General features: G+C 46.4%; 12 protein-coding genes across 12 annotated transcripts; 5 read left to right on the forward strand and 7 right to left on the reverse strand.

Annotated features, from left to right (window-relative positions):
• Positions 1-1,628: 1,628 nt before the first annotated feature.
• Positions 1,629-2,465, reverse strand: J7337_006244 (uncharacterized protein; the record flags this gene model as incomplete). The annotated part of the gene is made up of 2 exons (XM_044823908.1): positions 1,629-2,411; positions 2,462-2,465. Coding segments are annotated over 2 exons (787 nt in total), but the record flags the coding sequence as incomplete, so codon positions are not given.
• A 1,026-nt stretch (positions 2,466-3,491) lies between these two features.
• On the reverse strand, positions 3,492-3,764 carry J7337_006245 (uncharacterized protein; the record flags this gene model as incomplete). The annotated part of the gene is made up of 2 exons (XM_044823909.1): positions 3,492-3,698; positions 3,756-3,764. The coding sequence occupies 2 exons, from the start codon at positions 3,762-3,764 to the stop codon at positions 3,492-3,494; spliced, it is 216 nt and encodes a 71-aa protein (XP_044682400.1).
• Positions 3,765-3,933: 169 nt separating this feature from the next.
• J7337_006246 (uncharacterized protein) lies at positions 3,934-6,027 on the reverse strand (the record flags this gene model as incomplete). Its single annotated transcript, XM_044823910.1, has 2 exons — positions 3,934-5,730; positions 5,803-6,027. The coding sequence occupies 2 exons, from the start codon at positions 6,025-6,027 to the stop codon at positions 3,934-3,936; spliced, it is 2,022 nt and encodes a 673-aa protein (XP_044682401.1).
• A 784-nt stretch (positions 6,028-6,811) lies between these two features.
• J7337_006247 (uncharacterized protein) lies at positions 6,812-7,231 on the reverse strand (the record flags this gene model as incomplete). Its single annotated transcript, XM_044823911.1, has 2 exons — positions 6,812-6,822; positions 6,931-7,231. The coding sequence occupies 2 exons, from the start codon at positions 7,229-7,231 to the stop codon at positions 6,812-6,814; spliced, it is 312 nt and encodes a 103-aa protein (XP_044682402.1).
• A 1,368-nt stretch (positions 7,232-8,599) lies between these two features.
• J7337_006248 (uncharacterized protein) lies at positions 8,600-10,093 on the forward strand (the record flags this gene model as incomplete). The annotated part of the gene is made up of 1 exon (XM_044823912.1): positions 8,600-10,093. The coding sequence occupies one exon, from the start codon at positions 8,600-8,602 to the stop codon at positions 10,091-10,093; it is 1,494 nt and encodes a 497-aa protein (XP_044682403.1).
• A 217-nt stretch (positions 10,094-10,310) lies between these two features.
• Positions 10,311-10,648, reverse strand: J7337_006249 (uncharacterized protein; the record flags this gene model as incomplete). The annotated part of the gene is made up of 2 exons (XM_044823913.1): positions 10,311-10,367; positions 10,481-10,648. 2 exons carry the CDS (start codon positions 10,646-10,648, stop codon positions 10,311-10,313), a joined length of 225 nt encoding a protein of 74 aa, XP_044682404.1.
• A 407-nt stretch (positions 10,649-11,055) lies between these two features.
• On the forward strand, positions 11,056-11,535 carry J7337_006250 (uncharacterized protein; the record flags this gene model as incomplete). Its single annotated transcript, XM_044823914.1, has 1 exon — positions 11,056-11,535. The coding sequence occupies one exon, from the start codon at positions 11,056-11,058 to the stop codon at positions 11,533-11,535; it is 480 nt and encodes a 159-aa protein (XP_044682405.1).
• Positions 11,536-13,163: 1,628 nt separating this feature from the next.
• Positions 13,164-13,788, forward strand: J7337_006251 (uncharacterized protein; the record flags this gene model as incomplete). Its single annotated transcript, XM_044823915.1, has 4 exons — positions 13,164-13,259; positions 13,312-13,437; positions 13,495-13,617; positions 13,672-13,788. 4 exons carry the CDS (start codon positions 13,164-13,166, stop codon positions 13,786-13,788), a joined length of 462 nt encoding a protein of 153 aa, XP_044682406.1.
• Positions 13,789-14,876: 1,088 nt separating this feature from the next.
• Positions 14,877-16,055, forward strand: J7337_006252 (uncharacterized protein; the record flags this gene model as incomplete). Its single annotated transcript, XM_044823916.1, has 1 exon — positions 14,877-16,055. One exon carries the CDS (start codon positions 14,877-14,879, stop codon positions 16,053-16,055), a length of 1,179 nt encoding a protein of 392 aa, XP_044682407.1.
• A 357-nt stretch (positions 16,056-16,412) lies between these two features.
• Positions 16,413-18,705, forward strand: J7337_006253 (uncharacterized protein; the record flags this gene model as incomplete). The annotated part of the gene is made up of 2 exons (XM_044823917.1): positions 16,413-18,618; positions 18,659-18,705. The coding sequence occupies 2 exons, from the start codon at positions 16,413-16,415 to the stop codon at positions 18,703-18,705; spliced, it is 2,253 nt and encodes a 750-aa protein (XP_044682408.1).
• A 1,632-nt stretch (positions 18,706-20,337) lies between these two features.
• On the reverse strand, positions 20,338-20,872 carry J7337_006254 (uncharacterized protein; the record flags this gene model as incomplete). The annotated part of the gene is made up of 2 exons (XM_044823918.1): positions 20,338-20,730; positions 20,756-20,872. 2 exons carry the CDS (start codon positions 20,870-20,872, stop codon positions 20,338-20,340), a joined length of 510 nt encoding a protein of 169 aa, XP_044682409.1.
• Positions 20,873-22,122: 1,250 nt separating this feature from the next.
• On the reverse strand, positions 22,123-23,778 carry J7337_006255 (uncharacterized protein; the record flags this gene model as incomplete). The annotated part of the gene is made up of 1 exon (XM_044823919.1): positions 22,123-23,778. The coding sequence occupies one exon, from the start codon at positions 23,776-23,778 to the stop codon at positions 22,123-22,125; it is 1,656 nt and encodes a 551-aa protein (XP_044682410.1).
• Between the last annotated feature and the right edge of the window lie 423 nt (positions 23,779-24,201).

Consider the following 24,201-nt stretch of genomic DNA (forward strand, 5'->3'; position numbering starts at 1 on the left):
TAGAGTCCAGGTCCACAAAGAGCAAAGGCCGTAGCCCCCGCGGCAATGGCAGCGAAGCATGAGATTTGGTACTCGGGCTTGAGTTTGTACGTCTCTTTGAAGATGTAGTCAAAGCCTGATAAGAAACTAAAGAGCAGAATATACAGCAGGACGAGGTAGAGACCTAGTACAATGATGACCGGTTCGCTGCGGAAGAAGGTTGCAGGTAGCGGGAGCGTTTCTCTCATTTGCTTCCAGAATGAGTGCTTCTGCTCATGTTGTGAGATGTATAGTTGATCACCTGTAACGCGACGAAGCTCTTTCGCTTTCCACGATAGAATCAGAGGAAAGTATGTTTCGGGCAGGAATAGTAGGGCGACTATAAAGGCAGCCCCAGAAATCATCAGAGTTATCCATTCTGCCCATCGCCAACCCAGGTTTGGGTTAGAGACAATCCAGCCGCTTGCAATAGGTGTAATCACAGGGGTTATCCCGATGTTAACAATCATGCTTCAGCCTCTGCACATCGAGATTGACTTACTCGCCACATTTGTCCAAGCAACAATCGGAAACACCAGTTCTCTCTTGACTGGTCTGAAATGGTCATTCACACTCGCTCCATTGATGATTAATGTCGCACTTGCCGATAAGCCCACAAAGAATCGACAAACGACTTGCCCACCAAATGTAGGTGTCGTGGCCGATCCAACAAGGAAGCAGAGATAGAATGCCGTAGCCACCAAATACGTAAGATTTCTTCCAACAGTTTCAGATATGGGTTCAGCGAACAACGCCCCGGTTCCGACGCCGAAGAGAAACATGGCTGTGGCGAGATTCTCGGCCACTTGACTAACACCAAACTCCCCACTGGCCGCTGAATTCCCCATCGAGATTGCAGAACCAGCCCAGCATTGCGTGAATACCAGAGCGCAAATAATGAAGATATTCTTCGCTCGTGCTGGTCGCGACCAGTTCAATGGATTCAGAGGATCGTCCTCGCATGTGCTTCGGACTTGAAAGGAACTCTCGCTATGATCTTGTTGACTTCCTCCTTCGGAGGTTCTTGTGTTTTTGCGAGGTGGAAATGGCCGTTCTTTCAGAGAAGGTCTGGCGTACTCAATTGACTCAGTATGGTTTCGGTGGTCTAATCTTACTTGAGTGGCGATCTGTCGGCGCTGGACGTATGACCACATTCTGGAAGCTGCTGAGATGATCCCTCAATCAAGGGCCGAAAATTCATCGTCATATCTAAAGCTTGGGTATCGCGCTATTTTAAGTCAGCTGCTAGTTGTAGGGTCATGTTGCGTGATGGCTTGCTCTTCTTGGTGTCAAGATTGGCATGATAACGCGACTGTTACATGTAAATGAGATCATCGATTACCCCCAAACACGGCCACTATTTTTGTCAGATACTGACTATATCAGGTCCAGGTTATTAATCATGCGTAACTTCCATGCTTTGATGTACTTCTTAGTCTCTTAAGCAGGGCATGCGTATATTCGCGCCCCATGATCTTTGGGGCAACCCTTCCCCCTAGATTTCCAACAACACCCCAACGGAGCTGTCTTCCTAACTTCAAACGATGCATCATTCAGGAAGCGAAATGAAATTTCAGCAAGCCCTATAGCAGGAGCGTAGACCGGCTGACGTTGGTATGCACCTCGAATGAGACGTGTGTCGAGAGTCGCATCCAGAGTCTTTCGAAAGTCAGGATCCCAGATACTATCGCCGTAGATTACAAGTTCATTGATAGTCTGTGGCACTTGTATACCGTAAAAGTCGTAGACGAATGGGGGTTTAATAATCTCTTGGAGGGCATGCTGGAGCAATGACGCCTTATCAGTAGCGTTTTCAGTTCCAGTATAAGGATGATAATTGCGGCGGAGAGATTGCACTAAGCCTTCCTCCTGGTAGATCAAAGCGAGGTCAAAACCATATTCGCTGTTATCGGTGACAAGAAGGAGACTATCAGGTTCACCGAAATCGCCTTCGTGCAACCACTTGCTAAAAAGAGCAAGTGCAGGAGGGTAAGGTCGCTCAGCCCAGATTTCCACAAGCCCGATCTGTCGGACTACTTCAGTAACAATATTACCGAGGTAGTCATGGTTTCTCTCTTCCACAGACACAGCGACTTGGACGAAACATATAGAGTTGCCAAGGTATGCCTCGACCGCTGCCTTTAGACCTCTCAGTACCGGCTCCAGTGCGGCTTTATCCGTTTCCTCGGTGGTTTTGTTCTGTACCCGGAGTCCTCCATTGTGGCCCCATAGCTGGAATACTGGGCTCTGTAGATCCCCCGACCGGTCCGATGCTGCAAACGAAGTATTCTGTCGTAGCATGAAGTCCTTGTATGCTGGTGTACCTTCTACTCTCGCGATAGCTGCAGTTGAGCGATTTCCGAAGAAGATGGCCGCGGTTCCATCGAGGGTTACTAGTTAGTTGACTATCGAAGCACGGTAGTGTGATGGTTGATGGACTCACCCATGGTCAGGAGTCAGGACGAACGCTATACCGGGAGCCTCTAGGTCGCTGTATTTTCTTATGTCACGCACAAAGGATGCAATTGGTATGACAGCAAGGTTACTAATAATCGTGATCGTCAAGACGAGGGCAAGCTGCCAGAGTGTGCGAAACATGGTGGCTTTTTTCCAAGCGTCAGTTGGGACGAGGACAGAAGAAGCAGAGGAGAATCGGAAATCTGGTGCGCGGTGGCAAAGCGACATGGGAAGCTTAGAAAAGGCCAGGTTAACTAAATGTTAGCGCGTGATAATAATTCCAGGAGCACGTGATGATGGGATAATAAGGTTTTGCCCACAAGATAAATGTATTCAGGTGTTATCATTAATGCGCCACCTTGACTCAAGTCGCTGCGATATAGTTCAGGCAACGGGAAGGAAACTCTCCATCCCGTGCTCCAATCAAAAGGACAAGCCCGAGGCACGGATAGGAGGCTTTGTCATAGTCATAAGCCTGTTTCGAATCCTCCTGCTTGAAAAAGTGATACCTCAACTTCGCCAAATCTCACTCCTCATCTTTCTTCTTATACTCAAGCTCTTCTACAGGGATAGCTGCGGAAGATCGTTCAGACTCAAGACGCAGTTCTCGCTTATGCAGGAAGTCGGCAAATACTCTTGTGTGAATGATCAGCATTGCAACTCCCTTCTGTAAATCAGGAACAGCGCCATTGGACAACTCTAGTTATCTCAGTCTTTTAAAAAGGCAATTAAAGCGACAGCGGTGCAGCTGGGTAGCAAGTCATTCCCGTGTTGCGTGACCCCGACAGTGGTCGAATGACGAAACGTCTGACCATTCCTTCAGCCTTGTTCGCCATTCGACTATGACAGTGATGCATAGTAGAGCTATCACGTATGTAGATGAAGGCCTTTAATCCTATTTCTTTCTGTACGATTTAAATGAAGACCAGCACTATAACTGAGCAGTAAGATCACGTATATAATGCGTCTTCAAACATACTCATCTCCTTCTACCATACCATAGTGGCCATCCGATTTCACAGCTCCTCGTCTGTGGCATTTGGTTGAATATCGCCAAGGCTCATGATAGTAGCTTCCTTGTCTTTCTGCTCGTATCTCGGTGGCTTCGGAAACACCTTGGTCACTTGGAAGAAATATAAACAATTGGCGAGCCATGCGTAGGTGTCAGCGTTTGTGCTTGATCGTGTCGCTCCACCTCCGGATTCGGATTTGCGTTGTTTAAGCTGTGCCATTGGTAAGATAAAGTCAGCAAAAGGCGTCCTAAACTTAGGCCAAGTTACCCAAGTCATTGTAAGGTTTGGGATTGAGATCCTAAGTTTTATTTCCTCCCCTGGCGAGGTTGAAATGGTCTTGGGCATGAGTATGGCAGGAAAACACTTCTGTGGCATATGAGCACGATAATGTGATTCATTAGTCTAACTGCCTTGCATTGTTCAGTGATCTGATTCTCATGCCCTATCAATCTATAATTCCCTGGGGAAGGAATGCTACAAAGTCAAGAGGTGCCAATTCCGCGCCGTCCGCCTTTCCTACGACCTTGAAGATATCCCCTTGCTTAATTTGCACGTTTGGGAACGTGATACGCGCTTTGGAGGCACCATCTGGTTCTGTCGTTGCTGCGCGACTGAGAGTTGTTTCCAAATTGCCAACCCACTTCCCCAACAGTTTGCCGTTCAGGTACGCTTCCCACTGCGAAGTCCCACCAAGAATATCAAAGTATACGACTGCGATGTCATATCTCCCAGGCTCAAAGTCAAGTTTTGTACTTGCCGTAGCTACTGTACTGTTACCGATTGTTTCGAGTGCAGTGGCATTAGAGGCAGACTCAATAGGGTCCAACACGGCCGTCTTGTATCCGCTGTAAGACATGGCCTCGGCTTCTATGCGCCATGGATAGTGTCCAGCACGTCCTGCTTCATCAGGGATCCCTGTAAGGTTGTGATAATAGTCCACTATGGAGTCTCTCCATACGATCGAATGGCCGGCTTGGAAAGTGAGCTGGAAAAGTACAGACTTGAAGCGTTCTTCATCAACATATCTTTGAGCTCCCATCCAAATCTTCGGAAAAGTATGCGCCGTTTCGGCCCCAGCATAATGAGCATCGTACATATGTTGGATCACCGTTTTTCCAGTTGGAAGCTTGTGTGTGTAGTTGACGTGGTGATACCATAAGATCATGTTTGTCGGTGTGGTTTCTATGTGTTCGAATTTCTTCGCAAGTGCGGGGGGGTATTGACCAGAGAAGCCTGTACCGTTCGACACAGTGCGATCCATACCGATAGAGAATGAATCAGAACGAGTCCAAATGCCATAAGGGTTGTCATCGCCAGCACGAACATTTGGCCCGAAGTGGTTATTCGTGACATCTGTAAGGGTTGGCAGTCCCAGGTCTCCACTACTGTAGTTCAGATATGCTGGCCACGATTCCATGGCGATGCGCGTGACGATATCTGTGACTTGGGGATGAAGACCGAAAGTCAGATGGCTCCATGATTTGATAATTACTTCGGGATCATCGGTCGGGTCCCAGGCCAAGCGGCCAAACGCGTAAAGGTTGGACATGGAAAGATGGCTACCAGTCCACGTCTGACTCATCCCCACATTCGCTACGCCCGAAAACGCTCCGATGCGACGGTTGAACCGCTTCCCCGAGATGATGTCTCGCACAAACGATGGCTCATCATCAACACGAAGATCAGTATCTAATATCTCTTTCCAGAGAGGAGCCAAGTAGACCGTATGCGCTTGCTGTCCCAGATACTCTTGTGCGATCTGGAGTTCAATACCAGCGTTGGCGTTCTTGAAGTACCCAAATAAGGGATGTGCAGGTTCCCGGACTTGGAAATCAAGTGGACCGTACTTCATTTGGAGGACAATATTATCATGGAACTTTCCATCGAGACCCTGGAACGCGTTGTACGCTTCTGCAGAACGATCTGCTTTCCAGTCGGTGATATTGAGCATCTCATACACAAACGTGCGGAATAGGACGATTCCGCCATGCGGTTTGAGGACATCGCCGAAGAGATTAGCTCCCTGGGCCAGCGTGCGGTTGTAGGTGAGTGGTCCTGGTTGTCCTTCTGAGTTCGCCTTGACAAGGTATCCTGCAAAGTTTGGAATCTCATGATAGATCTTGTTTGTGACGTCTTCCCACCAGGAGATAACAGATGGCTCTAGCGGATCGAACGTCGATAGCCCACCCAAAAGCTGCGGGGAAGCAAAGTTGAGCGCAAGGCCAATCTGCACGCCGTACGGCTTTAGTATAGCCGCGATTTTGCCAAGTCAACGAATGTTGTCCGGTTTCAGGGTGATGGGGTTGGCGTTGACGTTTGTCAGGATGGCACCGTTTATACGTATTGATGCAAGTAACCGACCGTACTGCTTCACGCGGGCCCTGTCAGGCATGGTCTTGTTTTCTGCGAAGAAGATGGATTTGCCTCCATAGCCACGTTCAATAGTACCATCCATGTTATCCCACTCGTTGGTCCATCGGATAGCGTTGGTCGGATTGGAGACGTAGGAGATGTCTGAGAAGTTGGCTTGGGAAAGCATGGATGCGTATTCAAAGGCACCGTAGAGTGCGCCCCTCTCATTTTGGCCGACGATCTTGACAGATGCACCTTTAATACTTAGCCAATATTATATTAAAACCGAAGTATATTTTCTAACCTTATAACTAACTTATAAACTTAATACTATTACTACTTTTTAATTACTTTAAACCTTCTTTTAACCTTTATTTTTAATAATATTAATATATATATTATTATAAAACTTTTTATTAAGCTTTTTTTATATATTAATATTTTTTAATAATTTTAATAATTATATATTATATTTAAAAGATCTTATAAATAAATTACTATTTATATATTAAATATAAATATAATCTAAACTTAATTTTATTAAATTAATTATATAATTATTTTTTAAATTACTTTATTTTCTAATTTTAATAGCTTAAATAATACCTTTTTTTTTTATTAAATAACTTAAATAACCTTAATAAAGAATTTATTATAAGCTATTATATAAGTAATAGTTTTATAATAATTTTTAAAGTTTATAAAGCTATTATTACTTTATAAAATCTTTTTATATATAAATATAACTTAAAATATAATTATAGTTTTATTAATATAATTATTAATATTTAGTATTTAATAAAATTAATATTAATAAAAAACTAGTTTTATTAATATAAAAGTTATTATTTTAAAGATTTAAAGTATTTATAATATTAAATTAATTTTTTTAAATTAAAAGATTAAAAGTATTTTTATATATTTTTAAAATTAATTAAAAAGTTATTATTTAAGTTTATATTATATTAGCTTTATATTATAACTATTAGTTAATTATTATAATATTAATATCTAAATTATAGGCTAAAAGTATTATTTATAGTTAAGGCTTATAGCTAAGAGCTTATTCTAGTAGAGAGAACCTAGATACTTAGCCAGAACCCATCTTCCTCAAGAACTTCAGGGAGATGTTCTTTGCCATAAGCGTCGTGATAGGCGTCAAGAGTGCCGACAATTATGGTATTCTTTTGGTTGCAACCCTTGAATCTACGCGGGATTTGCTCGCCAAAGATACCTGCGAAGGCGTCTTGTAACTCGGTGCCAGCAGTGTAGACGGGGCTGGATTGAGAGGCATTGAGTGTGATAATGCTCTTCGGAGTCTTGAAGTTGTCTGCGGTTTTGTATGGTAGCTTCTTATAGCGAAGCCAACCATCAATTCCTGTCTCGGCCATGGCTAGGAGGGCCAGAGAAGACACGACTGCTGTCCGAAGTAACATATTGGGAGTCTGTGACCCTGTGTAGGTCATCAGTGAAGATGCGGTAGGGAGTAGTGGTGAAGGGGCACGGAAGTGAAAGAGTTTATAGCTGGCATGTATTACACGCAGCTTGTATGACTTCACGGCATGACTAGAGAGGGATATTATAGACCTGTTTCTGAGGTACTCTTGAGGCAAGACATGACGCTTGAGTAAATTCGAAGAGCCAGACAAGGCACCCACAAGACTAATTCAGCCTAATATGCTAACTCGTAGGATAACCCACATGGCATGACTGGCTTCCTGATTTGTTCTGCATGAGATCGTCGAATACCCTTGAAAGATGGCCTCTTAATTGGTGCAATTTGAATTTGCGGTAGATCATGTGTATAGCCGGGAACAATCTGAATCCTTTCAGTGGACAAACAATCCAGAGGCTTTTCTGCAAGTGGATTAAAGGAGAATGCGGGGTATGCGGGGAGTAACTAAGAGACCTGGCAAACACAAGATGCAGCAAACAGCCGAGCCAATGATCAACATAAGATCCTGTTCTTACTCCCCATTGATATTGTTTTCTCAAAGAACAGCCGCTTAGTCACCTCGGCATTCTCTCCGGAACAGCGCAAACTTCCAGAGGCATGAGCCAGCTGCTCACCGTAAAGTGTCCTTTGGGAGCAAGAAACTATCAGGACTTGAGATATTACAATAAACTATATAAAAGATCTTCTAAGCTTATGCTAAATTGGTACTACATTAACCCAAGTCTTCCTATTATTTAGCATTAAGGTCCTGAGTTTTACTTCCCCCTTTAAGGTGATAGTGACAGTTGACTTTTTGCCTGGATAACAATGCTGATTTCTACCGGGTACTTAGCCTTTGGGTAAATATTACAGGATTTATCCAAGCCCCGCAGGATAAATCCCCGATTGTCACAGATCAGAAAAAAGTTATTTGCCGAAGTTGTGGCAAGATCGGCATTATTGCCGCAGCTTGAAAGACTTCTTTCCTCATTGCGTCATGAAGAACCGCCCCTTGAGATGAGAGTATATTGCGTAGGTCGTGCTACCCGACCGTCCTACAAGTTACTACTGGCTCCAACTATCACAAATGTGTTATCTGAGGAACATGGCTCTCCACGTCACCAACATCCGAAGCGCTTTAGTACTCACAAATCTTCTTGTATCTTGCTTGTGCATTACCATTGATCCATCTGAGCCTGGCACAAAGGTACTAGACGCCATTGTTATCCCCAATGCCGATAATGTGCGTGGCTATCTGTATCTCCCAACCGAACTCCCGGCGTACCCAGGTGTAAACATACATTGGAAATCGTCCCATCCAGATATGGTGTCGGATGAGCCTCGTGGAAGAATTGCCTCGGGTGCCGTCAAGAGACCAGCCGTTGGCTCTGATGCTGTCACGGTCCATTTGACTGCTTGCCTCGAAGGTGGCGGCTATCGGCCGCTTTGTCGCCAATTCCCGGTCAAGGTGCAACCATCTGTTGACCTTGCCCAGTTATCCCGTTACGCCATGACAAACTTCGCAAGGTCCAATTCCAACATAGGTCAGCAAGTATATTTCGCAACGAGCATGGGCAACAATCCGACGGCCTGGCTGGCCACCAATAGTGGTAAAGCTGTCCTCAACTCTACCAAAGGCATGCATGGCACCCGAGATCCCGTGGTTGTACGTATACCAGAGGGCGATAGATTCTTCCTCATTGCGACTGATCTCAATGTTGACGCGGTGGAGTATGGATGGAAGGGCTGGGACTGGGCTCAAAGTGGTGCGAGTCGCTACATCGAGGTTTGGGAATCCGATGACCTGCGAAACTGGTCGCAACAACGGCATATCCTTGTGTCACCAGAGGAAGCTGGAATGACATATGCTCCAGAGGCTATCTGGGATCCCGAGATTGGGGAATTTGTTGTCTTTTGGACTTCGAGCATGTATCCAAAAGGGACGCACTACTCTAGTGACAAAAGCGATCCTAATGGACGTTATCCGTTGACCGGAGGGCAAACGTTGTATTCAACGACTCGGGATTTCATCAACTTTAGCCCTGCAAAAGTGATGACAGCGCGAACTGGGCACGGGACGCTGGATCCAGTCATCATACCGGACGGCAAAGGATACTACCAACGCATAGTTTCCGACCGCAATTCCACAGGAGTAAATCTTACTTGGTATGGACTACCATGTGATTCAGAAGATCTCTACCAAGAGAGAGCACGATCCATCCTCGCCCAGCCAGATGAATGGGAGCTCATTGCAACGTGCATCACCCATCGCACAATGAACACCACGTACGCCGAGGGTCCGCTTGTCTTCAAAGCAAACCTCCATGATTCTCGTGGTAAAGGTTACTACATGTACGCAGACCAAAAATGGGCTGGCTCACCTTCAGGAGAATTCATGGAACAGCAGTACCAGCCTTACTGGACTGCGGATGTTGGAAAGCCAAACTGGCAGCCAATCAACTGGACGCTGAAGCCTGACTACGATCAGTCACTTGGAGTCATTCGGCATGGCCATGTCTGGTCCCTCACAACCGCTGAGCATGCAGCACTTCGCGGAGCAAATTTACGCTCTATTCAGATAATTCCCCCCAAGAAGCGTGTCTACAGAATCGGCGAGTCTCTCGACCTCGAGGGCATGGTTGTATCTGCGCGGTACTCGGACGGTATCACAGATGATGAATTATTTGAAGGCTATGGCGGCTTTTCGATCTCTGGCTTTGACCCGCGCAGACAAGGCAAACAAGTAGTGAATGTCTCGTACTCGGTGGTTGGCAACACTAAATCATCATCATTTACCGTGGCGGTGAAACATTGGTAGTTACTACTATTACATCACGTTTCGTTCAAAGAATGGATAATGTTATATCTCTTGATATAGACAGAGGTCAGATCAGATCATTTATAGTCTACAGCATTCTATTCAACAACCATGACTGATTATAGATAGTACGTTACTTAACCTGCTTCTCGTGTCTTCGCTGATCCGCACTAATCCAGTAAACACCCTTTCGTGTTTAGATCAACGGGTTATTGGACTACTTGATACCGTCAATGCCGCCCTTCCCCGGGTTAGGCTTGAATGCGATCTGTTGCTAGGAGCGAAGAAGGGAAAAAAGATAAAGGCAGCACTGGCACTTTGGTCAAGAGCCATGGTCTTGTGGAAGCCGAACCTCTCGGTCATGTAACCAGACACCAATAGACCAACCAATTGGACACATGCACTGCCGTTGGTGAGACCAGCCTTCCAAGGAGCCGGGATCTGATAAGTGTCGTCTTTGGCAGGCCGCCCGTAGCGCTTCCGGAACTCAGGCAAGCCGAACATATTGCCGATGAGCATTGTGCCATAGCCTTCCATGAAGATAGCGGTAGACATCAGAAGGGCCCACAAGACTGCTTTACGATACAGCTTGAGGGCATCCCATCCACGTGGGATCTATAAGAAACCGAAGACCAGAAGCTCTCGAACCGACAGCAGTCAAGCAGATTTCCTTTACTTCCTTCTTTGATAGGGCCTCAACACAAACTTTGACATCACAAAACGCAAAAATGATTTTCGGCTCTGTAGCCGCAATGGCGACTGACGGCCAAGTTTATCCACCGGCTGTACACACCAAGTTTTCTCCAGACGGAAACCCCCTGCTTTATCCCGGGAATACGACTGTTTGTCACATCCCAGCGGAATCGCCTCTCCTTCCCGGGCTTTGGGAGGTATACAACACCATCGCCTCTCATCCAACACTTTCGAAAAGGTTCTGTCTACTCCCGCCTGATTCGTGGCACATGACGGTATTCGACGGGGTCCGCCAGGAAGAGGCCGAACCTGGCATGTGGCCAGAGGGTTTGGAGAAGTTGCCTCTGGACGAATGCACGGGGAACTTTTCCAAGAGCGTAAGGAGCCTGGGTCTCTCATTGATGGCAGAAGGTCTCGCACCGCCATACAAGATGCGTGTTAATGGTTTCCAACTTGGTCAGTTTGGCATGGCACTCGACATCATGGGAGCGACAGAGAGAGAGGAGAAGCGTATGAGAAGACTGCGCTCCAGGCTCGCTGACGCCTTCGGGTTCCGCGCCCCTAACCACCTGACGTACCCGTTTCACGTTAGCATAGCGTATCTAATCCGGTGGCTGGAAGGCGAGGATCAAGCTGAGTTCGAGAAAGCCGTCGCAGGTTGGCTGCCAAAGATAAAGACACGCTTTGAGCTTGGAACGGTTGAATTCTGTACCTTTGATGAGATGTTCTCGTTTCCCAGACTTTTCTAATTAGGCGAAACGGCCAAGGGCAAAGCATTACGTTAAGCTTGTCACTTTTAGTTACAGCATAAGAAATTATAGGAACTCAAGATATCTACAGATACCATTTATGCCGGCGCTGAGAAATAGGAGAGTGGTAATCTTTTCATATGATTTGATCTGCTTACAGGGTTTGTCTACATTACGTAGCTTTGAAATGTCACACTGTAAAGATCAGACATCACTTGTCAGGTTCAGAGCGCAAAAGTCATCTCTTATAAGATCTTCCTACTCTTGGCTTCCGCCTAACAGGTAGACTCGTGGACTGACAGAGTATCGAACGAATTCCTGCGCTGTAACTTCTCCAATTCCGCTGGTGCCACCGACTACAGAGTCGAGAGATATGACTTCCCAGTATTGCAATCTCAAAGTATGAAGCAGAGCAAGACACCTACTACTTCCTCCCTTTTTCTCGAGTCTAATCATTTTCTGTCACGACCCTCCTTACAGGCTCTCGTTCGACTTCGGACGCTCTGTGATGCATCATCAATCCGCGATGGCTCACTTCAATCAAAGCTGGACCGACTTATCAGCTGGTGGGTTACGACATTACATGGAGCGTTAATGTGTGCTCTGTTGAATTGTAACCAATTTGATTAGCTTACCATGTATTAAGAACTAATAGAGGGATGAAAGGGCTCATCCCAGCGCGACACCCTAAGACTTTAGTGTTTAAACCGCAGTCTACGTACGTTTCTGATCTAACTTGTTCTGAAAGTTCTATTATGCTGACGACAGCGTGACATAGATACCAAAGCTAACCCTATCAGCCTCCCCAAGACCGTGAGGATACTTACCAAAACGGCAGCGGAAAATCAAAAGACCTGGCAGAGCGTGAAGAGCGCGTCAACTCGCACTGAGCAATGGCAACGGTGCAGGACCTAATGACTGTAGTTCAGTACTAATACTCAATATCAATAACATATATTCAGTTGGTGTGTCAGCTAGTATTTCCGTTCCTACTATGTTACTCGCATAGAAGGTGAATGACATATCGGAATGGTTTTAACTACTGTGAAAAAAGGCTTGAAAAGAAGAATGGGTCGCAAGAGTTGTGCCCAAGCATTGGATAGTAGAAAGACATGGGGTCTCAGAGATGGCCGAGACAGACATTGCATCATCGATGGAGGTCTCCCGAAACCCAGGAGCCTGGTTCACGGGTATGGTAGACGCGAGGGCTTGACTTGGGCGGCCGACTCGCTTACCAATGCGGTCGCTCGAAATGAGAGCTGAAAGTTTTGAGAAGCAGACAATCGGTGCTGATTGGGCTCCAGTCACTTGGCCATGATGCGAATTGCTTTTTATGTCGCCCTAATAATGCATCCAATGATGAGGCGAGACTAGCGTATATCGCTCTGGCCGCCAATGTTCAGCTGTAGCACCTTCGCACCTCAATATCTTGGTGCAGATCAACCAAAATTCTTGTGAGATCTCGATAGGCTGGCGATAATTAATTACCGAACAAAATCGGTGCCTGACCGGCCCCACCCTTCCATTTTTAGGTCAGGCTTGATATCAATTAAATGCTTTATCCCTCTTACCGACTTTCATCTTTTACCATAAACAATTGTCTTCTGTCGCACTAGATCATCACAAAAATGAAACAGATCTTCCAAAACCTAAGCGCAGTTGAATCCGCCGTGGCACAGCTCTGTGCTGCGCTACGAGATGATGCACAATCAGAAGCTGGACAGGTACCGCCTTTCCATCGCCCCCATGGTACTCATGAGCTGACCGTACCTTAAGGCCCGTATCAACACAGCAGCCATCAACTTGAAGGACGCCCTTAAAGCTATGAGCGACTCCCAATCGGCCATTGAAAGCTCTGGTGATGACACCAAGAAGAAGGCCCTCCAGGACTTGATTGGCCCAGTAAATCTCAACAGCTTGAAGATAGACTTGGCGGCTGCTAACATTCAAATCTTGTAGTTTTCCAAAGGCCTCAGCCAATTCGCAAAAATCATCACCAATATCTACGAGCGTGGACCCCTTCCTGATGGTGTTGCATCAGACTTGAAACCTGTTCTGGCCAAGTATGAAGAGGTTCAAGAGGTAAGTACCCCGCCCGCATCGTCTCTCAAGGAGATAATTAATGTGAGTAAACAGTCTTATGAGAAGCTTGCTACGGACAGCGGCCTGAAGATCGATTTGTATATGCCTGGAGTGTCAAATGTACTGCCAGCAAATGTGGAGGAGGCCTTTGGCAAGCTTGGCGGGCGGTAGAGCAAGGCTGCTCATATGGCGCTATGATTCCGTTTTTGCCAAATACCCTTATACTTTGACCTCTAGATATAAATTAACCAGGGTATCACCTTGACATATTGGATTCGCGCTGGCAATCTTACACAAACTAACGCTCTTGGGTCCCTCATCCATATCTCTCGTGCTCGGTACTTCTGACGTATCAAAGATATGCATCACGCGCTCACAGATTAGTGGTTGTCAAGAGTAGCCGCCCTACCCAATAAGTATCCAAGCTTATTGCATTTGCGTGATTAATGCTAACTCTGCAATTGGGCAGAGGTACAGGCGAGGTCACTGTGCATAGACTGGGCTGCATAGTCAGCAGCAGATTTGCAGATCTATTGTTATTGCTATTGGTCATCAAGAATATGCATATGTAGTCCGAGTTTCCTTTTCTCCGGCATGTTTCATTATCCCCTAATCGGGAAGATTGCGCATTGGCTTCCGAAAAAGGTCGTGTTTGGTGCGTAGATACGATCAGCCCTGTGATATCTTATACCCACTTAACAACCCCTCTTCCCCTTCGCCATTGTTCTTGCACTCTGACTTTATTTTCCGCATTATATCGACTCCTCTTGCTGATTTATAAAACCTTTCATATCATCTTTTCAGCTCATCATCTAATGCTCCACTTCTGATAAAATGCTCAGCGTCAATATTTCTATCGTGAAAGCAACCATCTTCTCCCTTCAATATCATGTTCTAGGGTCGTTCTTCTTACTCTTGGCTCTAAGCTATGTTTACGATAGATATCGGCCTGGTCTGTCTTGTATTCCCGGTCCGCCTCTCGCAAAGTGGACAAAACTTTGGAGACTCTACGATGTTTACAACGGTCAATCTCATCAGACGGCTATAAGACTACACAAAAAGCACGGCCCGCTTGTTAGAATTGCACCCAACGTTATATCTGTTGGTGATCCTGCAGCCATCAAAACCATATATGGATTGACTGGCGCATTCACCAAGGTTGGTGAATTCACCTCTCTAGCTACACCCTTACACTGACATCCACTCTCCAGTCAGCATTCTACCCTATTCAGAGTATTTCTTGGAATAAGAAACCGCAAATGAACCTCTTTTCAACACGGGACACTCTTTACCATCGAGAGCAGAAGAAAAAGGTCGCGCACGCTTACAGCTTGACCAGTCTTCTCGGATCCGAAGAGGCAATGGATTCCTGCACTGAACTCTTCACTTCACGCCTCGACGAATGGGCCACGACAGATAAGCCCATTGATCTAGGCACGTGGCTTCAGTATTACGCTTTCGACGTCGTTGGTGAAGTAACCTTCGCACAGAAGCTAGGGTTTTTGGAGACTGGTGCAGATGTTGACGGCATGATGGAGACCATTGAGGGTATCCTCTTCTACGCAGCTTTGTGTGGGCAGGTGCCTGAGATGCACCCATTTCTTCTGGGTAACCCATTGTTTCCGTATTTGATTCCAGCCATGGAGTCATGGAATGCCGTGTTGACCTTCACCCTAAAGGCCATCAATTCTCGGACAACTATCCAACGGGACGGTGAACTGGAGCTTAACGATGACGGAGGCAGGGACTTCCTGTCAAAGTGGGCTGCAGTCAAGAAAAGGGATCCGCTCAAGATGAGTACCCGAGACGTTATTACACATCTCTCAACCAACGTATTTGCCGGCTCAGATACTACCGCCATCGCTCTCAGAGCAATTGTTTACTTCCTCATCAAACATCCAGAAAATATGAGAATGGTTGTAGAAGAGATCGACACAGCCAATAAAAGCGGAAAGCTCAGCGACCCTATCTCATACAAGGAATCCACTGGTCATCTGCCATACATGGGAGCTGTGATCAAAGAAGCGATGCGGCTGCATCCCTCTGTCGGGCTCCTCATGGAGCGGCATGTCCCGCCCCAGGGCGCAGAGATATGCGGGCAGTTCATTCCTGGAGGCACAGTCGTCGGCATCAACCCATGGGTTCTTCACTCGGACCCCAGAGTGTACAAGGATCCTGAATCCTTCATTCCTGAGCGCTGGTTAACTACAGACGCGGGGTTGCTCTCCAAGATGGAAAATAGTTTTTTGACTTTTGGCGCAGGCTCGCGAACTTGTATTGGAAAGTACATTAGTCTGATGGAAATGCACAAGGTGATGCCGCAGTTACTTAGGAGGTATACTATCAAGTTGGAGGATCCCAAGGCTGAGTGGCGAACATCGAACCGTTGGTTCGTACAGCAACATGGGCTTATTTGCACCCTGAAGAAAAGAACATGAATCTTGGGGAGAATGGCACTCATTTGAGAACTTACGACTGGATATTCATCATTATATCAGTATTGTTTACCGTGACGGTGAATTATTGATAGCCATAATTATCCGTATACCAACTAAAGTCAGCGTAGGAAGCTTTCTCATATTGTTGTATAATATTAAATTTCCGAAAAGGTGTTTGCATAACAGATATGCAACTATCAGTCATTGACCAACGAGCTTTCTGCTTCCTCAGTCTGATCCTGCAGCCTCATTTTCAAGCAACCCCGCATCGCGGCTCAGCTGAACTTCTCATCCCCATCTCTCTCTTAGCTCAACTGTTCTCGAGTAATCATATTCAAACCGAAGAACGACGCTGCAATGTCTGGCGCTGAAGCTGCCCTCTTAGGAGTGGGCATTCTCTGCAACGCGATGCAAATCCTCACCTTTGCCAAGGACTCCATCCACGTGTATCGCAACATCCGCGATGGCCGAGCTCCTGACCCAAATTTGGACTCATATCTCAAGAACGCCAAGGCCTCTTTCGATGAGATGAATCAAACTGCCGCGCAAATGGGGCCACTGAGTAAGGAGCAGCAGAAAATTGTTGATGTTGGCAAAAAGGTGCATGACTGCTTGGACGAGCTGCAACAGCAGTTTGCCAAGCTACATGTCGACGAAGGTTCGAAAAAAGGCATTCGTGGCAAAATTTCTGCATTAAAGAAAAGCGCTTTAGCGATATGGCGAGGAAAGGAACTTCAAGATGCCGAGGAGAACCTACAGCGATATGAACAACTCCTACATGGTCTCCTCCTGGATCACCTGTGCAGTCAATCTCAAGCTGCTGAGATCGCCTCCTTGGGATCCTTTCAGCATTTGCAGGCAACTTTGCAAAACATCATCTCACAACTGGCACACGGCTCTACGAGCGTTTCAGACCTAATCCTAGGTGTCTTTACAATTATTAACAATCGGGTCGCAGATGAGCACGCTACGACAAGAAGTGTGGTTGAAAATCGTGCAACTTCGGCGGAGAACAAAGTCTGCCAGAGTGTGTCTCAGTCGATCGATCAAATTCGTCAAGAGCTGCTGGATCGCGAGCAGGATAAGGCTTTTGAGAAACAGTATGAGCAACTTCTGTCGAGTTTGCGGTTCCCAGAAATGAACAGTCGGAAGAACAAGATATCGGATAACTATCCTGGGACTTTCAAGTGGATCTTCGATCGAAATGGCGAGCTGCAGTCGGATTGTAGCTCGTCATCTAAATCTAATCAGTCAGATACGGACAGTGAGCTATCCAAAGATACCCAGGATAGTGATACCGAGAGCACAGACGAGCCAGCCTTTGACAGTTTCCCGGAGTGGTTGGAATCAGACTCGAATGTCTTCTGGGTCAGTGGGAAGCCAGCCTCAGGTAAAAGCTCTCTGATGAAGTTCCTTGCTTTCAGCCGTCCAACAGTCAAGCATCTGAAAGTCTGGCACTCTGACGTCCAGATACTAACACACTTCTTCTGGAAACCCGGACAAACAATGCAACGTAACGTCGAAGGAATGGTTTTATCACTCCTCCATCAAGTCCTGGACGGCAGACCTGGTCTTTGTCGAAGGTTGTGTGAGGCGCAATCCTCTGTCCGGCACAAAAGAAGTTATCCAGATTGGAGCCTTGAAGAACTGTCAGCCTCCCTCATCTTGGCAGTACAAGCCTCTTCAGAAGGATTCTGCATCTTCCTCGATGGTCTCGATGAGGCTGAGGAGCTACAGAATCTGCCTTGGCCAGAGTGGACAAGCACCGAAGTCATCCACAAGCTGCTGAAAGTCGATAATATCAAGCTATGTGCATCCAGCCGAGAAGAGGGTTCATTTTGCTCCTTTTTCAAAGACTCTTTTCGATTAAGGATTCACCAGTTGAATGATCGCGACATTAGGCTTTTCGTCAGGGAACGGCTTGATATCGGTGGAAATGATCTTCTATACGAGATTGTTAGAAAGGCTGAGGGCGTGTTCCTGTGGGCTGCCCTTGTAGTAGACCGATTGAACCGGTCCATCCGACGAGGCAATGCAACCATCGAAATGCTTCAAGAGCGAATTAATCAAACTCCCTCGGACCTCACTACGCTATACACTGACATGTGGGGAAGAATTGGAGATGACGCCCAATTACGCAGCATTCGAGTGACCGCTTCGCTCTACTTCAATCTCGTTATTGCAGCTCGTGAAGTCCATGATAGGTTATCGCTAGGCAGCACTTTCTGGAATGCAGATACCGCAAGAATGTCCTCACTAGTGATCATGGCAACAGCTGCCCAAGATAAGTCAATGGAAGCTATATTGAACGCAGGTCGCCTCATCACAAGTGAGGAGCTTCTCGATAGGTGTTCAAAAGCTGAGAATGAACTACAATGGGCATGCCGAGGCCTTCTTCAAGTGATCACGACTCCCAATAAATTCGGTCGTGATTTTATTGGAGATAAGCATTTGCTGGAATACAACTCGACAAAAGTCGGTTTTATTCATAGGACTGCCTTTGACTTTGTCATGGACACAGAGCCCGGTCGTGAGTGCCTTAACTTCTTTGGCTCTTCGAGAAGTCAGCATGCTTCCAAGCTATTTGCTGCTCATTTGATCAGAGCGAGGTTCATTTACCTCAGAGAAAGCTACCACACTAAGCCGATGAACATCAGGATAATATCGTGCAGTCGGAATATCGATTACGACGGCTTCTTGCAGATAGCCATATTTATGTTTTGGGATGATAGCCTGTCCAGGAAAGACTCAGCTGAAAAAGATGCGTTCCTTACAATTAACATATTAAAATACCCGGCCGCGAAGACCGATAATCAATTGTACCCTCCAGGAGAAATCTCACTCAATCACGGCCTATTTGATGCCCTGAAAGCGTGGCAGTCATCTGGGCTATTCAGCGGCTACAAGTACGACACCCCTCTTGCCTATTCCTCTTCCAGCTCGAGCTCTGTTGAAATTCACATGATAGAGGCCATTACTTCGGTAATTATTTGGGGCCTAGAGTCTGCAAGTTGGGTCATAGGCTTGATGAGCCTACTTGAGAGATATCCTGTGTCAGTATTCCTCGAAGCTGTTCCGGTCATTCTTCGGACAATTTCCATTAGGTATTTTTGTTACGGGCGCCGCAATCCTTCCAAGCTACTAGAATGTATTCTTCATCACTTGCAGTCGATTGCCAGAAAAGAGGCAAACTATCAGGCCTCTGTTAAAGCTTCCATTCTCGCTCTACACTCTTTCTACATTACGCATATCTTGGATATCTTGGAAATCTTGTTTCATCCTATTGGGTTCTCTGAAGACAATCTCTTGAGTCAGACGAGCAAAAGTTTTCAGGCAGAGGATTGGGAACATAATCTTTTACTACAGTTCCTAACTAGCCACGATGTCATGAGCAAGGCTGATTCAAGTTCCAAAACACACCGTCACTACGTTCTCGTGGCTGTCAATATTGCTACAGCTCACCAGATATTCAATAACGCGTTACAAAGGCATGGACAAGACATTCCTCGCCTTCACATACCAGACAATATCAGCTCTCGATTCGATGTAATACTTGTTGCAGACGTGTACCAGGACAACATAACCAAAGACATGACGACTATCTCGAACCGTTACGCTCCTAATGAGCGCTTTCATGACCGAATCAAAGAATTGGTATGGATGGAACTACGTGGAGCTTTGATGCTTGAAGGAGGAAAGACCTGGCCACAAATACTAGAGTGCTCTAACAGTACGTTAAGCCCCATGGATGCTGACAGGGCTGACAAATATGTAATGGACATACTGGATGATTTTGGAATGGACTATCTACTGCCTTCGGTAACATTGACAGGCAGTAGAAATATTTCGAAATGGGACAAATTGTTTAGATGAATTTAGACTATACTTTTCTGTATATCTCTAAGTTATCATAATATGACCTCAACATTGCGAACAAATCTTTACGCAAACATCTATTCCAAGTCGGCTTTTCTCCTCCTCCATGTTGTTTCTATGCTGGAAAACGCCACATTGATTTTATGTTCGAGCCACTCGATGCCCTAGCCCATCGAACTTGGCAGCGTGATCAAACTTCGCGTCATGTTGGGAAATTGAAACAACAACGTCGTCCCCGAACAGGGCCGCTATCTCCTCAAGACTTCTACGAGACTAGTGAAATTTAGCTAAGGTCTTCGAATGCACAATTGATATAACTCAAAGTCTCGGGGAGAAAGAAAAAGTAGAACAAGACGGGCGCGGCGTTGGATGGGATAAAAGATAGATTGTATCTTCAGATAGTCGGTTATTCCGATCGATTCCATTTCAGCGTTCCGTAGACATACCCCCAGCTGACATTAGCAGTAGCCAACGGTGTGATTTGTGACAAAACAACTGCCACGATCGCCTTGGTAGCCACAGCGAGAGCCATGCCCTTGGTCCTTAAGAAGGGGGAAAGCTTACAGGCAACCACCCAGATCATAACATTGAAGAAGATAGCATAGCTTATCGAGTATAGGAAGATAGACGCAGTGGCTCCTCTTGCACCAGCCTGGTTGTCATTGTTAGAGGAACCGATTCCTGCGCTGAGAGCCATGCAAATAGGAATCATAACGCAGAGCACAATAGATCCAGTCCATAGGGTGCGAGTGCGAGGCGTTTTGTCAGCGACGAAGACAAGGTAGATAGATGACTTGACCTATAATCTTCATCATGCCACAAACACCGCTGATCATGAGGGAAGTATGTCCTGTGAAGCCAACTGTTTGGTAGAAGACGCTTTGGAAGTTCTGTACCGTGATATTAGATTGGTAACCACGGTTTTCTAGAACTAGGGGCATACCTAGATGACAGATGAGCATGAGAGTTGGCTCATAGTTACGGTAAATGAAGCTGTTGAAGTACGGTGGACATACTTTCTAGAGAACATAAGTCCAAGGGCTGTGAAACCACTCCAGGTTACCTTGGTCCCTCTCAAGCTGATGCTGTGTCCCAATCTGCAAGAGCTCCTGCTCCGCGAACATGTCATCTGGTCACTATCATGAAGACTAGCAAGGACCCGCCCAGCCTCATCATACCGCTTCTTTAATAACGATCAACGCGGAGAGAAGGGGACGAAACAGATCATGACGACAAGCAGTACAGAAGTGGGTAGTTGCATGGCAAGCGGGATTCTACTGTCCGTCTCCTTTGGAAAGGCGCCAGCGTATCCGAAGGCCCTGTTCCGGCAAGGGTACATCAGAGCCGAAGGCAATCTAATGTCAACATCCCAAACCGGTCTTGATCTCGCAATCAGATTCGGCCTTTACTCAGAAAACGAGGGACAACGCAAAACGGCTGGAAAAGCCCTCGGCTGTCTGGTCCGCACTGCTCGCTTCTACATCAGAACAGGTTTTGCGGGAAACCCCGGTGATCTCCCACGCCCTATCTGAGATTTGCCGTTCCCAGCTGGCATACCGTATGTTACTCGAGACGACATGCCAGGGTTGGTTATACGCCGTGATATCGCATGATGCAACGACTGTATGGGGACGCTGGGACAGTATGCTGCCGGATGGACGCAACAATCCCGGTCAAATGACCACTTTCAACCACTATGCTCTTATTACAGTGGGCAATTGGCGTCATGCGACCGTCAGCGGTATCTCGCCTCACGAGCCAGGCTGGCGCGTCATTCATATCCTTCCCATTCCTAGAGGCAACATCACCAGTGCGAGGGTATCAATATAAGGAATATACAGATCCATGGAGTGCAAATGGCAGCTCAAAAGTAAAATATTTACCTCAGCCCTAGTCACTCTGCCTTCAGAAGTGTGAATAGACTTTAACCATGAGATTGAGGCAACTAGACCCCTTTATTATGGTCAACGTTCGCTAGAATGCCAGTTTGATGCTGGAGAGTGGCCGCCAAAACCAATGGTTGCTGCGAATCAGCCTATGCCTATAGATAGTATTGCCGGGTAAAATAGTTTTTCTGAGTTGATTGAGCCTTTTCATACACGATAAATCCAGAATAAGTGACTGCCATCATAGGTGTTTGCCTCCGTCAACGCGCATTTACGTTTGATATCAGTCCAATGCCCGCTGATGGTTATTCTCGCCTTGCACGAATCCGAAAAACTCGTGCCTGCATGGCTTCCATAGGCAACGCAATTTTCTTTACGAAAGTTGCTAAGATATCCTGGCGTTCATCAAACATCCACTGAAGGACGTCAAAGCACTGTGCTAGTCTGAAAACCGAACCAACAGATGGAGATTGGAGGATCTCGTCCTCGCTGACAGACTGCTCGTTGAGATCGTTGTTTCGTTGATCAGACAAAATAGGCGTAAGGGGTGGAGAGGACTGTCCAGCGGTTTCAGGATAAAATTTAAAGGTGTCTGAGTGCAACATTTCCCTGATCTTCTGCTCGATCTCGATAGACAGACGAGCAAACGTCTCATCCCCCATGGCATGGTGGAAGAATTCGTCAAAGTCGATAGTGACAAGGTCCCTATGGTCCGGATGTTTTGGTGGATAGGCAGTTTCAAAGGCTGCTTTGAGGGCCGGGTGCATGATGCGGAAAGAAGAGGATCTCTTGTCCGATGCCGATGAAGAAATCGCAATAGCCTCGCACGTGCGAATTGCTAGCCATGACTTAAGCGCGTTTTCCTTCGTCCTTTGTAGTTCGTCGCGAGCATTCTGGATGATTTTCATAACCTCATCGAACGCAGTCATGTGTTCATCCACTACCCTTTTCCTTTGATCCTCTATAGGATGTGCGACTCCTTTTCCCTTTAGCCGTGATGCATCAGGATCCCCAGACCGAATACCAATACTGTGCCACCACTCCTGTCTCTCCCTATTGAACATCTCCAATTCCCTTGCCGCTCTCTCGAATCGTGCTCTGTTCCGGACAATGATAACTGACTTAGCGTGACTAAGAGAGTACGACGCAATGATTCGATGATGCGGTCGGGTCAGGGTACCAATATTTACCCGCCACGCCACCGTTGCGGGCCAGGACTTCCTCCCTCTCTTCGTGCGTGGCGCAGAGACATTGATGATATCTTTGTGTGGTGCCTTTGACAATAGGCTATTCTGGGGGTACGGCTGTTTGCGTCGATGCTTTATGTCGGCGAAAGGGGATTCCCAGCATCGTGACTCATCGCAAAAGACGATAGCCACTTCTGGGCTAATTGGAAGTATTAGATGGATCATGTCATCCGTAGTCATCCATATAAGTTGCATCCGTGTTCCTTTTACTTCTGTTCCCAGGACGGATTGAGTATCGCCTTCGAAATCAACCAGCCTTTCGTTAAGGAAGAACTCGTAATCATCGGCTGCTCTCCAGATCTGTAGACTGTAGTTCTCGACGAAGTGTTTGTACGTGTCTTCAGGCCCAATAGTGTTGGTCTTCTCAGCATCTTTAAGTAGGTCCTCATGGTCAGTTTCCAGAAGATAGAGCAGGTGCTCGAGCCAGAATTGATCCGGCTCTCGTGATCGGCCACTCTCGCTCGAGGCTTCAAGCAGGTGCTGGATCACGAAGTCGTTCTCGCGGCAAGGATTATTGAGCTCGTCTTTGTACTGCATAGAGCGTCTCATGGAAAGGTTCATGAACTTAAACAAAACATGAATATCCTTCTCCAGGATGTCGATGTGGTCGCAACCTTTGGTTATGGCCGTTGTGATTTTGGCGAATATCATGCTAGTTTTAGACTCCAACTTGCTGAAGAGATGTTCAATTCTCATCGGGTTATTGCCGTCCATATTATAGTAGAGATTCTGTGCACCACAAGTCTTACCGACTTCTCCGAGGTGAAACTTTCTACTAGGTAAGTCGAATACATGTAGAAGACCATCTGATCTGCCACTAAAACTCTGTAAGTGATTGTAATAAAGCATGTCAAGCACACTCCTACCTCATTGTTTCTATATTTGTGTATGCAAATTGCTTGAGGATGAAACGAGGGATGTAGTGATGGAACTGGACTCCATGAGATGCCATTTTAGAAACCGCAAAGTGAGCGTGGATCGGGTCAGATAGAGTCGAAATTCTAATTAAGGCTCAGATAGCTGTTATGCTAGCCTTTTCGTCCTATTCCTAACTTGCCTAATAGTGAAGGAAGTTTTATGGTGAAGAGACAGTTAGGTTGATAAGCTTTGTAATTCAGTCCAGGTTATACGTTTTGG

The sequence above is a fragment of the Fusarium musae genome, chromosome 4, assembly GCF_019915245.1.
Source record: "Fusarium musae strain F31 chromosome 4, whole genome shotgun sequence".
Taxonomy (NCBI): Eukaryota; Fungi; Ascomycota; class Sordariomycetes; order Hypocreales; family Nectriaceae; genus Fusarium; species Fusarium musae.